The sequence below is a fragment of the Nesoenas mayeri genome (genome assembly GCF_963082525.1).
Source record: "Nesoenas mayeri genome assembly, chromosome: 10".
Classification (NCBI taxonomy): Eukaryota; Metazoa; Chordata; class Aves; order Columbiformes; family Columbidae; genus Nesoenas; species Nesoenas mayeri.
This window is the reverse complement of record NC_137560.1, coordinates 17,369,680-17,384,351: the sequence shown is the minus strand read 5'-3', so window position 1 is coordinate 17,384,351 and position 14,672 is coordinate 17,369,680. Positions and strand designations below refer to the sequence as shown.

Below are 14,672 nucleotides of genomic sequence, written 5' to 3'. Positions count from 1 at the left end.
GATGCATCCTGCAGGAAAAATGGACTCTGCACAAGGGTCTCTTGTGGGGCCAGCAAGGAGGACCAAGAGGGCTGAAGCTGTGGCAGGGCAGCAAAACCCAATAAGATGGAGATGCTGAGGGCGGGGATGACAGCCTGGCTTTGTGTGCCATGAGACCGATGCAACCCTTCATCCCCACCTCCTCTGTCTCCTTGCACCAGCTCAGCAGAGATTTCAATATCCAATTAAACTCATTACCCTGGGCTTGAGAGGGATGCACAGGGTGCACAGGACCTTCTGTATCCATCAGCCCTGAGCTGTTACATCAGTTCACCACGTCCCACTAAATCACACCCTACAAGGCACCTCAATCCGTTACCGCAGCCTCCAGTGCCAACAGCTTTTTACTTGAAGGAGATCCCCACTGTGAATCCATCCCACTTCTGAGGTCTGTGGGTCTGTCTTGGCCAATTCCATCCCCAAAAGCTTGGTGAGGGAGCTGTGCTTTGCATGGTGTCCAGCAGCACAGCCCCACAGCTGAAGCACTTGCTGGCCACCGTTCTGCCTTCGGGATGGCAAACCCCACTCACTCACACCAGGCAGGTAATATTTCACTCTTGGTATACCAAAAAGCAGCTGTAGAAATTCTTCCAAAAAATACAGTGCAAAAAAAACCCTCACCAAGTTTTAAAAATGTTTGTTTAGTCTAGAAGTAAAATATTAGGTAAAGTCAGAATTCAGAGTTTGCCCATTGTGACCCCTCCATCATTGCTGTCATTCACAATCACTCTAGAAACAGAATAAACCCTTCAAACTAGCCCAAAACCCACAGCAGCTTTTTAGTGGTTTTTCACCCCATTCATAAAAGTAGAATTACACAAGGCTGCTTCGAAACAGACAGAAAATGCACCCACACTGCCCTTTCTCTAGGAGAAATTCTGCTTTTTTGGCTTTTGCCAGCAGCTCAGCTGCAAGGGAGCTGGGCAGAGCCCGGCAGCAGAGCAACTCCAGTTACAGCAGCTGCAGACTAGAGCTCTGTGTTCGGCTGAAATTTAATCAAGAAGTGTCTCAAACTCCTTTGAGTTCTTGCAATACAATCCTGAGTGGCTTGTAAAGGACTTCAAACAGGCTCCCTGGGCTTGCCCGGATACAAGTACATACCTCACCTGCTCTTTTGTATATCGCATACAAAAAATTAAAGAATTTATTTTGGGCTTTTTGCCAGGGACAACACTGCCTCCAACATTGCAAAGCTCTGTTAAAGTGGATATCGTGTCTCCCAGCCAACACAAACAGGATACCTTATCAGTCTCGTCTGTTTTAAGTGCTGTTTCAGCAGCAGGGCATGAAGATGAGGAAAGGACAGGCCAAAAAATTGGTTGGGAGTTCCTTAAACGCAATTCTGTGCTTGACATTTATGAAAAGACAAGATTGTCCCAGGGTAGGATGAAGCTGGTCCCTACACTACAAGCCACCCAAACTCCCACCCTGATGGCTCAGCTGCCTCTCAGCAGAGATGCTGTTGGAACGGTGGTAGCACCGCAAACCATCACTAGTTACCCTGCTCTTTTCCTCCTGCCACAGGGCTTGAAAACTCAAAGAAAATAGTAGACCCTGATTTTTCAAACACTCACACAAGTGTCTAATCTTGCAGATATGAGTAAATAGGACACCTGAAGTCATTTATGCCAATAAAGTGCATGCACCAGAGCTGAGCTTCAGTGCACACAGCGGCCACCCATCCCAAACCACTCAGGACGCAGAGGTTGAAGGACACTGACTTTGACAATGAGTAACCTGGCAGGGAATGACTTTTACTTTCTGAATTGCTGATGAAACAAACATACAAACCACACAAAAATAACACAAACAAAAACGGCAACCAGCAAGAAAAACAAGCTAACCATTCCAGCCCCTTTGTGAAAGGCTTTACAATAGGCAGACAAAACCCACTTTTATTTTCTTGCATCCCCTCCAACAGCATTTTCAGAGACAAGTAATTCCCATCCACCCCTGGGGACAGGCACAGGTCCCCTGGGGACCACAGTCCACTTGGCCCCTCTGCAGTCCCTCAGGGACTCACCTCCGGAGCAGCGGGATGGACCACAACGGAATGGACCGCACCAGCCAAGTTTTGCCTATTTCAGTAGGTTCCCCGTTGCAAAACGAATAATGTAGTAAAACCCACCAGGTCCGGCACAGGTCGCCATGGCAGTGCTGTGAGCAGAAGCCCATTCTAGATAAGATATTGCTATTCTCACATCTCCAAAGCCTTTCAAATAAACATGCAAGGAAGTGTGGAATATCTGAATCCCAAAGGAGAGGCACAAAGCATGTTATTCATGAAAGGGAAAAGCTGGGAGTGTGTGTGCAAGATACATAACCTATGAAAAATGCTGAAAACATATGGAAGCAATAATCTGTACTTTTTTTTTTTTTTTGGAAAGTAGAAACAAATGCTTCAGAATTTGATGTTATTCGTTCACGTGCTGTGTTACAAATATTATTTTTCTGCTCTCTGGATGAGGCACTGGGCATCAAACCAGAGACCCTAAGGTGCTCCGGGATGCGCATCCGTGCCTGCTGGATGTCCCTCCTGCAGGCTGGGCCAGTGCCAGGTGAACACCGACTGAGGCTGCAAACATACGGAGAATTTTGCATTGCTCACCACACTTGAGCAGATAGTGTCCAGAGCACCAGGCGCTGGACAAACACGCAAAGAAAATAAACATCCACTGTCACTAGCAACTCCCTGCCTACAGTCAACAAGGCAGAGGTAGGAGTTGAAAAGTGACCTATCTACCATCACCCGGCAACCACAAAATCTCTTGGCTTCTGGTCAACCTCCTCATTCACCAGGTTACCATCTCATGACACACATCTCTTTTTCCTTGTCCATCAGCTGAGCTTTTTCTATAGGTTTTTCTGATCCAGTGGTCAACCACAACCCTGTGGGCTGATCCTGTTATCATCTGGGATCTCCGGGTGGTCTCTCCTGAGAAGCTGAAAAGTTTGTCCTTGCAGATGCTTCCACATCTGACGAGGCAAGATGAGATCAGAGTTATGGAAACAAATAAATGATCAAAACAATTGTATGCACTAAAACTTCACTTGTTAATATGGAATATTACTGAATATTAAGTTAACCATCATGTATATTTACCTTGGAAGATAAGGGCCAGGCACTACATTCTGTACAAACACATGCCACCAATATTAAGACTGTGTTGTGTGACAGCAATACATGAAGAGAATCAGATCTACTCTGTACCAAAACATGATTTTGAGGGACAAAGGTTACACAGCACATGCCAGAAAAAAAGAGACCCCAAGAAAAGATGTAAAATGTTATCTCACACTGAAACTACAACCCCAGTAAGCCAGTCTTTATGTCATGTTTATGACTGTTATTTAAATGCTTCTGCAAGCCACGAGAATAACTATGGCAACAAAGACTTCTCCAATGGTTTTCAGACACTATTTTAAAAATTATCTTATCTGCCACAGCATCTGAATGCCTTCCCTCTGAAAGCAGCCACACGCCAATGCCTCTGCAGGCTTTGCAAACCAGGCAGTACATCCCCCCTCCTCAAACCAGAGCTCAAACACCATCTTAAGATTTAGGTGTCCTGCATTTGCAGTTTAGCTAGTGTTATTGGAAGAGAAAGTAGGGAGCAGGGAACAGAAAGGTCTGTTGAACTGCAAGAGTATCGGTTTTTGCAAGACTTTCTCAAGGAAAAAACAAACCATACTTCTGTGTGCTAAACACATGCCAATCTCCCAACACGAAGGATCCGCTATTTTAAATACAGTACTAAGGCTTCAATTTGACTTCGCCAGAGAAAATCTGAAATTAGTTCTTCACAGTAGGCTTAACAGCAGCAAAAGCCACTCGCTGCCTTCCCAGAGCTGCCAACCATTTGTCACCTTTAAGGTTTGCATATTCACACTAATTGCACCAGGACTAGGTTATAAATTCCCTTCCCTTCCCTCCTCCCAGACCACCTCCCTCGCAGGCTTTTCTCTCCAAGACATTATGCAAAAGACACTCCTAATGGCTATTCATCCACCAAACTCCAGTGACAGCTTTATTTAATGCCAAAGCTTGTTAACAAGCTGAATTGCACACAGTTTAATGTCATGCAGATCTGATTAGAAAACAGCAACTGGGCTCCTAAGGAGTTGGGAGATTTTTATTGAATTTGATTTCACTTTTTCCACACAAAGCCAGCTTTCAAGTATCGACCTGTATTAATGAGGACTTGGTTATGTACACCCAATTTCCATTCTTCAGACCGCAGCCCACACAGATGAACTTTTCAGTCCTTACGTACTTTACTGACGTCCTACCATAAAATAAAGCGACGTGATTAGAGGAAGGAGTCATTTTGCTGTTCAGGCCAGGGGAAATTGGGGGTTACACCAGTTATAAGCTGATAGCCACATCCTCACAGACTTCATGCCTAAAGATGATGGAACTCAATCTTCAGTCTTTCCAGACAAACCTCTTACTTTCTCCTCTTCAGGGCTAAATGATTTAAAATTGAAAATTGAATTTCTGCCTTACAGGAAGAGGCAAAAGTCTGTGGCACACAGGAAGTCAAAGAGCTTCAAGGGGTAAGACGGAGGTGGTGGGGTCCAGTTTAACTGTATCTGTAACACAGGGAGTTTTCAGTTCCTTGCTTCCACCCCCAAGCAGTACTAAATAAGCCAACATTTTTACAAGATAATGCACTCACTACCTTGAATTTGAGATTACAATTTCAGGGCAAAGTTAAGAAGATTCAAAGACAAACTCTAAAACCAGAGACATTTTTTAATTACTTATCAATCCTCTTTCATCTTCTTTTTGCACATCACCTACAGTACACAGGCTGGTTTTATTCTGAAAACAGTTTTGCTGAATGTAATTTATTTTTGAGTGGCTTCCCTGGCTCAGGAAGTATGCATGTGCTTCCAGGAATGACAAATTCAACCAACACTCAAAGCCAACTCCCCATCTGAGAAAAGTGGCTTTTAAGGGAACGTACATAAATCTTTGGCATCTAACAAAGCAATTTGCCTCCTTGATGGAATAGCTGCACAGATCACATCTAAAATCACAGGTAACCAGAAAATACACAGTCCTGCATAATTACATATACGACAACGCCTGCATCAGCAATGGTTTCAGTGCCTGCAAGCTTATGAATTCCTTCTCCCTACAGCATATCACCAGTTCCCATATTTGAAGCAAAAGAGTCCCATTTACATTTATCAGAAAACTCTGCTATTAAAGGATTATAAGAAGACTCACAAATCTCTAGTGGTTCATTGATCTGGGTTTGTATCCTTAACCTGCAGATTTCCTCGAAAACCCTTGTTTTTTGTCCAATCTCACTCTGCACATCAAGGTACCTCTGAGCATCCCCAGCAGACACTGGCTATGCAGAGGGCACAGGCTCTGGAGCACATTTTCAACCTACAAAACTACCATTAAAAATTTGCCTGCTTACATGTTCCTGGCATTAACAGACCACTCACTAGTAAAAAATGAATGTGCTTTCTCTCTATTGTGTTCTGGCAAATAGGTTGCCTTTGTTTTAATTGCCTAATTAGTCTTCTATCAAAGCAATTAAATGTGAATGCATATGCAGGAGGGCTGTCAGCTTGTCCAGTCCCCAATGCAAAGTAAGTTGGTGTAAGGATGCACACTCTGAGCACACAAGCTGCAATGCCTCTGGGGGATGACCCCCACCCTTATCCACTTAGCCCTCATCCTTCTCCTGCCCCACGCCAGGTAACCCCTTCCTTCCCAAGAAAAGGCTGCTGGAACAATCAACATGGTTTTAGAAAAACTCCTTGCCCATGTGCAGGGTCCCTCAGAAAAGGGCAGCCAGGAGACAGCTACGGGTGGTCCTGGCAGGCTGGACCCTCCTGCTCCCCTCCTCTGGCTCACAGGGCTTTGCAGGATCTGGCACAAGGTGCTGGTGCAGAGGGCACGACTGAACAAATCCATGACACCACCTCTCATCTGACACTCCCCAGATAGCTGGGTGCCTCTTCTGATGGGCCATTTGGCCTTCAAAGGGATGCTATCAAAATTCACTTAATTTTTCAAAAGCCGTTGAATAGTTGCACCCTCTGACATAACAAAACTCAAACTACAGCACCTCATAAGTCCTTGGAGCAGAGGAGAAATGTGTTTGGTGACAACCCTTTTTCTTCACATCCTACAGCTGAAACTTGCCCTTTTAAGCATGATGAAGTGCCTCTGTGACAACACCTGCTACCCCAAACTTCAGCTGCGAGAAAACCTGGAACAGCTCAGGAAAGCCTTTATAAGCCCGGAAAAGAAGACAACTCAGGGTGACCTTATAAATCTAGTAATGCACACGTGGCAGATTCAGATCATGGGGAGGGTGTCAGGAGACCACAGCTCCTGCAGCCTGGGAGAAGGAGACACCTTCACCTTCTGAAGGTCTGAGGAGGGCCGCAATGCACTTGGACATGTCACCAGCACCTGTGGAGGGCCAGACTGAAGGACAGGACCACGGCAAGCCCCACAGTGAGCCCCACCTGCTGCCGCACATCCCTTGGGGCAGACCTCAGCCCACGGACCCCATCCCACTGCACCCTGGAGCAAATGCCACCAGGAAGGACTGTTTGTAAGGTTGAAGCTTAAGGTACAATTCAACATGAATAAATCAGTCCCTCTCCTCACTCTGAACCTGTGCTTAACCTGCTGAGATGACACTCCGAGAAGTAGGGCAGAAGCCGGGAGGAGCGCTGAGTGCGGCAGGTGATAGAAAAAAAGGGTATAACTATAAAACAAAGTTAAAAGGTCGCCAAGAGCTCCCTGGCCTACTAAGTCTGTACGCCAGTTCCTGGAGCCCACAGCCTAGATTTAATATTGTCAAGTCCCATATCACCCATGAGCAGGAACTCATTTCTAGATAGCACACACTGGGGGAGGAGAAGGGGCTGATGCAGCAAGAGGCCAGGGCTTGCTATGCCCCATAGGCACCAGCACTGTTTTGTAAAGAGACACCAAATGGCCAAAAAGACTTGTTCATTCTTACACACACCTCATCCATTTTAATAGCTAAATCTCTGCTTGGCATCACTGAGAGAGGAAAAACCCCATTGCGGGGTCATAGAGGCAGGTAGGAGTTTCACACAGCGGATTCCCTCCTGCCCTGATCCCTCCTTCCCACCCGAGACTGTCCCCACCAGGTGAGTGTGGCTTCAGCCCCCAGCAGGACCAGGGGCAACAGGATGAGCCCCTGACCGCGGCAGGGAGCGGAGCGGATTGGCTGCGAGGTGGTAATTAGCAAACCAGTTACCCCAGTCCCAGGTCTAGATCCTGCTGCACCCCACACCAGCACTAGGCACAGGCTCAGCTACATGCTGCTCAGTGAGTCTACCCAACTCACCCGTGTCTCTACCACCACCAGCTAGGGTGGGCAACACGTTTAAGACTAACACAAGTGTTTCCCAAAAAGCCACAATTACATCCCAGATGCACACAGAGCTGGGAGGGAGCCACAAAACCTTGCAAAGGGAGATCCGGAAGGGAATCTCTCCGGGTCCTGCTGCCTTCGGGAGGACAGGGCAGCGGACGGGGCAGTGGGACAGGGGTCTCGCCGGGCCTTACCTCCACTTGTGCAGGGCGAAGCCGGGACACTGGTCCCCGCAGGTGTTGCAGGGCTGGCCCCTCTCCGGCTCCCCCGACGCCGTCAGCTGCAACAAACCGCAGAGGTCAGTCCCGGCCCCCCAGCTGTGGGCCGGGGGATGCCTCAGGGGCACGTCCGGGAAAAGGGGCGGACTTGTAGGGAAAGTGGGTATCCGCACGGCTGGGAGAAGGGGAAGGAGTACGGCGGGGCTGGAGGGGGGACGCCCCCGGAGGAAGGGGCGCTTGGGGGTGGTGGCGGCGGGGAAACACACACACACACACACACCGCACCGGCGGCGCCGCCGGAGCGGGCTACGGGACGGAGCCACAGGTTGGAGCGGAGCTGGGGTGCGCACCAGGCTAGGGGTGAAGGGAACCCCCCCCGCCCCAACACTCACCGACCGGCCGGAGAGCCGCTTGCGGGAGCCACGGGCGAACATGGCAGCGCCACGCTCCGCGGAGCCGAGCGGAGCCCAGCCCGAATGCGCGGCAGCGGTCGCCCCCCCTCGGCGGCCGCCCCTCCACGGCGCTCCCGCCCCTTCACCCCGCCCCTCGGCCCGGCAGGCACCGCCCCGGGAGGGCCCGGCCACCCCCCCGCTCCGGCTCGTCCCGGGCCGGTGGCTCCCTCTGCTCCATTGCACCACAGCGCCTGCTGTCATCACTCCGCTTCAGAGTTAACGACCCTCCTCGGGACCTTGCCTGTGCCGGCTGTTGTCCCGCCGCACTCGGGAGCGCAGCGCTCGGCCGGCTCTGCCCGGCAGTGCAGTGCGCTCGTAACACTCCAGGTCACGAGTGTTAATAAAGAATTGAGCTCTATAAGAGCAGAACTGGGAGTCTGCATCGCCGAAGGGACACGGGCTGGACTTACCGCTCTGAGCACGTTACAGCCTGTGCTGTGCGGGGCTTCTACTGGCACAGGCAAAGACAGGGAGCAAACATCCCGGGTTCCTGCTGGACTTCTGTTCCCCTCCTCGTGGAGAACAGATGTAGTCCACAGCGTGCAGGAGAAACGCAGCCACGTGAAATTTGCAGATCGAGATGCTGGTCCAGAACACAAAGCACCTATTACCCCCCTGGAGCTCACGGTTCTCTCAGAGCTACATGTGGGCCAGCGGGACTGGGAGCTGTGGGGCTGGGAGCCGTGGGCCAGGCCACGCATCAACCTGCTCTTGTCATTTATACAATGCACTACAAAGGGATCCCCCACAGTCAACAACCAGTTCGTACCCCTGCGGGTTTGCAATCAAACAGCACATCTGGTGCAAGGCAGAGCAGAATGAAACACGGGGAGAAGGGGGAGCAGCCAACGTGCTTCTCAGAGCACAGGGGTCCTCCGAAACAGGTCCCCAGTGGGGATGGAGCAGCTTTGCCATTAGCATTTCACAGCTTCACCTCGTGGTTGTTTGCAGATCGTGTCATCTCCTTCCCCTCCTTTCTTGCCTCTTTGTTCCTTTGCCTTGCTGCCTCACAGCTGGTTAAAGCCATAACGCTTTGATAATTTTTTTTTCATTTAATCAGTTCTTGTTTTTGTCAAATTTTAACTCATATCTTCCCCTCTAGGAGACTGAAGTGAGTCTGGGAGCTGTGTGGTAGCATTTTAAAGAGTGTCAGGCAAAAAGTTTTGGGGAGATTGTCACTCTTCCATAAATGTCGGGCTTTCTTACAGAAAAAAAATTAAAAAAAACACAATCAGGGAATTTTAAAATGGAGAACATTTTATTTTTCACAGGCTTTCTTCATGTCAGTGGGAAAATATTGACATCCCTCCCTGTTCTGTTCTTCTGTGGTTGCTATTTTTACTCTTCCAAAACCCTTCTGCTTCCCTCCATTGCTCCCTTCTGCCAAATTTCCTCATAATTTTCCTTCTCAATTTCTCTCCCAGTCTCCAGCTCATACGGTGGTGCTTGGATATATTAGAAACTCTCAAGGGAGGAGATGATCTCTTCAAATATACACACGTTTCATCACATCATGGGCAACTGGTTGCAGACTGGGGTTTGACCTCATATTGAAACATCTCTACCTATAAGCTACAGCTTATATCTATTATCAGATACAGTAATATCAGGGGTACTGAGTTACTGTTATCTCTGCTGAAGGTCAACAGGATTTCAGGGAACTATGATAACATTGTGCAAGAGAGGGCCTGAAAATCTTTGGCACTTTGGGCATCTTGCATAAGATCCAGAATATTTTAAACTCCAATTAAAACTACTGAAATAAAAGCATTATTGGATACAGAACTTATAACAAGATTCAACGTGCTGTGGGAAATGCTTTAAAGGTGACCTGCAAATCCTTGTTAATTGCTTTGCTGTTGCAAGCAATGCTGTGTGCCCTCAATAACAGGGCTGGTGAGGACATCTGCTATAAGTTTAAAACAGCAAAAGTAAGTCAAAGTTGCAGGGTAAATTCCTCGGAGGTGTGGCTGTGCTGAATCATGGCTCCAGCCTTCTGATGAAGAGACAGGTCCCAAATTGCTTCTTAAAATAAGGCAGGTTGGACCCCTCCCTCCATCCCAAGCTGTCCACAGGGCCACCAAACTTGCCTGCCAGCCTGCATGGCTTGTGTCTTATGGCCCCGTTTCAGCAGGTGCTGCAGATGCTGGTGGGCAGCTCCTCAATACACAGGCAAAAGGCAGGGAAGGCTCTGAGCACCCAGACTTGCACCGGTGTGTTTGAAAGGAGAGGGAAGATGAAGGCTCAGCGCAGTAGTGCAGAAGATGCAGATAAGAGGAGTGCTTACTGCTTCTACTCTGCTGTGCCTGTGGGGATCTGAGGAAATCACATACACTCAAAGCCATAAAAATATCCAGGTGCCAAAGACCCCAATAGAGTCAGGTCCTTAGTGACTCTCAGGCATCTCAATATTTCAGAGGGACAGCAGTTTCCCCCTGGCCCAAGACTTGCAGGGCAAATGAAAGGCTAGTCAGGAGGACTCGATCCGCATCTTTGAGATGCTCAGATGCTGCATCCACACAAAGAAACAGCCAGGCCAGAACATTATTTCTGGCATGTATTTGGGAAAGGGAGGGAAGACATTATCTCACTGGCCTGAATGCTCCTCTTCTCTTTCCGCCCCCAGAAAAGCTGCCAAGAGTAAAGATCTCTCAGGAAATAAACTCCCACTCCCTCGTTCTCACCATGTTCAAAGGGGATGATGCACACATCCTGGCATGGCTGGGCAGGCAGCGGACAGCAACACAGCTCCAGCTCTACCTGTGCTACCATGAGAGTTACTTTCAAAAGGGGTTTTTGTATTTTTGTTTTTAGAAACATCTAGATCTTCCTCTTGAGAGGAGACAGACTCAGCTTGGAGGTGGAGGGTGTCAGATACTGCTGTCAAATAGGCTCAGAAACAGAGATGCATGGATAATATATGCCAGACAGTTTGTCTGACAAATTATTGTTTCTGCTGTCACTTAAATTGTTCCGTACATCATCATCTCCTCCCATTTCTGTTTCAACCAAACCTGCCTAGAGATGACACTTCTTCCAGCCCTTCTCATGACTAAACCAGTTTAAAACCCAGTTTGCTCCATTTGTGCACTGTGAGATGGACTCCTTTCCCTTTGGAAATAATGGATGGTTGAAAGGAGGGCAATGACAGGGATGTTCTTCTTTTTCTGCTCCCTGTTGTGCTTGATACTACAAAAATAATTATTATTAAAATCAAAGAGCTCAGGAAAAGGCAAAATGCAGCTCCTGTGTTAGGTTTCAGGTACAGGTTAGGTGGTGCTGGTGCTGACTTGAGATCAGTGGAGGAAACCAGACCTGGCTGCTGGGCAGGCGTGGTGATGGCCACAGTGAACTGTGGCCACTGCGTCAGCAGGTCACAAGCCCTACAGAACATCTCAGTCCAGCATACACATTGTGCTATTCTTCCTGGTCAGATAAGCAAATTGAGCCTCTGGCAGCAGAAGGTGGAAAGAAGAAACCCATGTGGCTACAGAGCTGTTCTTCTTGCCTAGTCCCATGGTATGTGCCCAACCTCACAGCTCTACTGAGTTTCACCTTGTACCCTGCCCCACCACTGCACATGGAGGAGAGATGCTGTTAGTGCTCTGCTCACCTGCTGACCTCCATGAGCTTTGGGACACCAGCTTGAACAAATAGCAGGAGCGAAGTCACCGTGTCCAAGACCAGCAAGCAGCTCTTATCACCTGGGAAGAGGAGCTGCAGGTCCTACAGCAGTAGCTGCAACCTAGGGATGGGAAATATGGGGAAAAAATGTGCCACCAAAAACCATGGAGTCTGTTCGACCAGCTCTGGCCCAGCTCTTCTGGATGGGAGTTAGCTGGCAGACACAACACTTCTGTGTACAGAGCCAGGAAAATTTGCTAGTCTTTCCAGGAAAGTGCCCCCAGCTCTTCTATCCTGCAAACCATGCCTTGTGTTAGGAAATAATCTCCAAAATACCCATAGAAAACTCTTAGCATCCACGCATCAGCTCTGACACTGCTGTGCCTCCTACAGTCCAGCCCTGGCCATCAGCACTGGGGCAGTGGTACCACCCACAGAAAACGTTGGAGTAAGGCAGAAAGCAACTCTCGTTTTGTCAGCTTGACCCATGTGTTTCTCCAATCTGCCATGTCAAGGTGAATTCGGCTGTTATGCACCAAGTCAGTCCCCTTGTGGTTCCTCTTGCCAGTAGCCTGTGCAGGTGAATTACAGCTCAACACGAATCCCGTCTCCATCAGTACCCTGAAGGTAATAAATGTCTGACTGTTATTAGGCCGTTACTGTCTGAAGACATTCAACAACAAAAGGAAAGCTTAAAAAATGCTTCTAAGTGCCACAGCTGCTGAAGGAGCGTGCTAGTGACCAGGCTTCTATTTTACTACATAGTTCTTCCACAAAACCTCCTCCTTCCTGGGTAAATGTGCCCTCGTGAGGGTCTTTTAGGAGGGAAACAATTCAGTGTTTCCGCTCATTTCGGCTTTGAGATTTGCAGTTACTGCAGGCAGAAAAGACTGTGCAGAAACCCCAGTTTGAGGTGGGGATATGGAATTTCAATCTGTGCTGTGCATAACAGGAACCCAGGCTGGGATGAATCATGCTATGTTACTTCAGTTTTCATTTTTTTTATTGCACTGCGTAGGTTTTTCTAGGGCATATTCCGTCAGGCACATACTGGTCAAATTCACTTCGAACATTTATTACACTGTTAGTCTGTGGTGCACACACTTCAGATGTCAGAAACAGCAACAAAGTGGGCTTAGCAACTTAACAAAACCCTTCCGTCATTTCTGCAGATCACCATACATTTTCCAAGTGCTCTTTATCACAGCCATTTGACTACTATTTTTTTTGTTAGATTTGTCAGTTCTGAGGTATTTTGATTAAAACCGCACTGAGTAATTTAACTGTTTTTCCTTCATCAATACAGTAATTTGTAAATATCCCAGGAATATTTTTTTGTCCTCCCACTCAGGAATGCAAATGGCCATTATGTGCTCCCCAAGGTATCTCCAAATAACCCTTCTCCTTTTAACCTTAGGATTTTATTGTGTTAGTTGCTAGGTAACTGAGTAAGATTTATAGCCATCTATTGTTAATTTTGAAGGCAGTCTTCAATTTCCCGGTAAATAGCATTTGGGAGTTGGAGTCCACACCAATAAAAACTTGCAGCCCAGTCCCTCTCCATGGAGAGGAGCACCTGTCATGAAACACAGAGCCAAGTGGATATAAAGCTTAGTCCTCTCCCCCCAAAAAAGGGCCCTGCACCTCTATAACCAGCCAGGGTGAGCAATGCTGGGGTGCTGGACGGACCCTGGGCTCCCCCAGCCTCTGGTCCTGGCACAGTGATGTGTCGGTGCTGGGGCTGTGCCATCCTCTCCCTCCTGTTCTTTTTCCAGCCCCCTCCTCATCCTCCCCAAAACAACAATGCTGCAGGTTTTTCCCAGAACTGGCTTTCTTTTCCGCCAAGCTCCAGCCGCCTCAGGCGCAGCTCTACCTCACCTCCCTGTTTGGGGAGAGGTGGGTGGTAGATGGCCCCAGTTCATGCAGTTCCTTAATGCTTCTCAATTTGAGGCTAAACAAAGCAATCAAGTGGGCCTCTGCCAATTTGCACAAAACCTCCTTGCGCTATAGCAACAAGTAATTTTCTGTTATCCTCCCCTCACTCCCCTGAGCTCTCTTGCAATCCAGCAGAATTATTTGCTTTACGCTGTAAATTCACCCTCCTTCCACACTACTCTTACTCTTTAGGATCATTCCTGAAATTGAGAAAACCGAAACCTATTTGGGGTAACTCTCAGAGGGGCAAGTGTCAGCAGCCGAGGCAGGAGGTGAGCTCTCAGGAGTGAAGCCATCCTGCCCTTTGCTTGCAACAGCATGGGAAGCACCACAGATGTTGTTCAGTCCCCCACATTAATCATGCCTTTGCCATCCCACAGGTGGAAAGGTCCTTTTATTTATTTTTTAAAGCTGCTTTATTGTCTCTTCTCATCAAGAGAAAATAAAAGAGCCTTTTCCTTCCTGTTTCACAGGATCGAAACCTGCTGATAAATAAGAGAGTGAGATACCTGAGAAAACCAGACTGTCAGTGGTCACTTCAGGGTGGTACCTCAAATCAGGCAGAAGTTACCTAGCTGCTTGGAGGGAAAATTCAGAACACTATATCTACGGCTCTTGAGATGCCAGAAATGATTTCTCTTCTGGCTGTGAATGTTGTCGAGTGTACCTGCTGGAGGTACCAGTTCTTTGGCCAAGGCAAATAGCTCAGGACCTACTTGGTGTTGAAAGCTTCTGATACTCCCAGGTTAAAGATTCTGATAGTCTCAAGTTAAATGCTTCTGTACATTTACGCTCTTGAAAGGCCCAGGCCATTAGGAGCGATCAAATTGGAAAATACCTGGAAAACACCATTAGTGAATCTGAATGCAAGTTCTATCTGGAAAGCTTCACATACCACTTGCACAACGTAGAGGAAAGCTGATGAAGAGCATATTATCAGATTATCGAAGGCAGCCTCTCCTGGGGCGGGCGTGCAGCTCTGCGGGGTTATTCCAGGTGAGCTACACACCAGCACAAGGCAC

At 48.1% G+C, this 14,672-nt stretch overlaps 1 protein-coding gene across 1 annotated transcript in view; it reads right to left on the bottom strand.

The window, feature by feature from the left end:
* The window catches only part of PRICKLE2 (prickle planar cell polarity protein 2), a gene marked incomplete at both ends in the record, with an annotated part of 102,990 nt that extends 94,917 nt beyond the window's left edge, over positions 1-8,073 (bottom strand). Inside the window, 2 exons of the mRNA XM_080350368.1 lie at positions 7,616-7,701; positions 8,032-8,073. Coding sequence (XP_080206494.1) covers positions 7,616-7,701; positions 8,032-8,073 — 128 coding nt within the window. The remainder of the gene's footprint in view (positions 1-7,615; positions 7,702-8,031) is intronic.
* Positions 8,074-14,672: the final 6,599 nt, after the last annotated feature.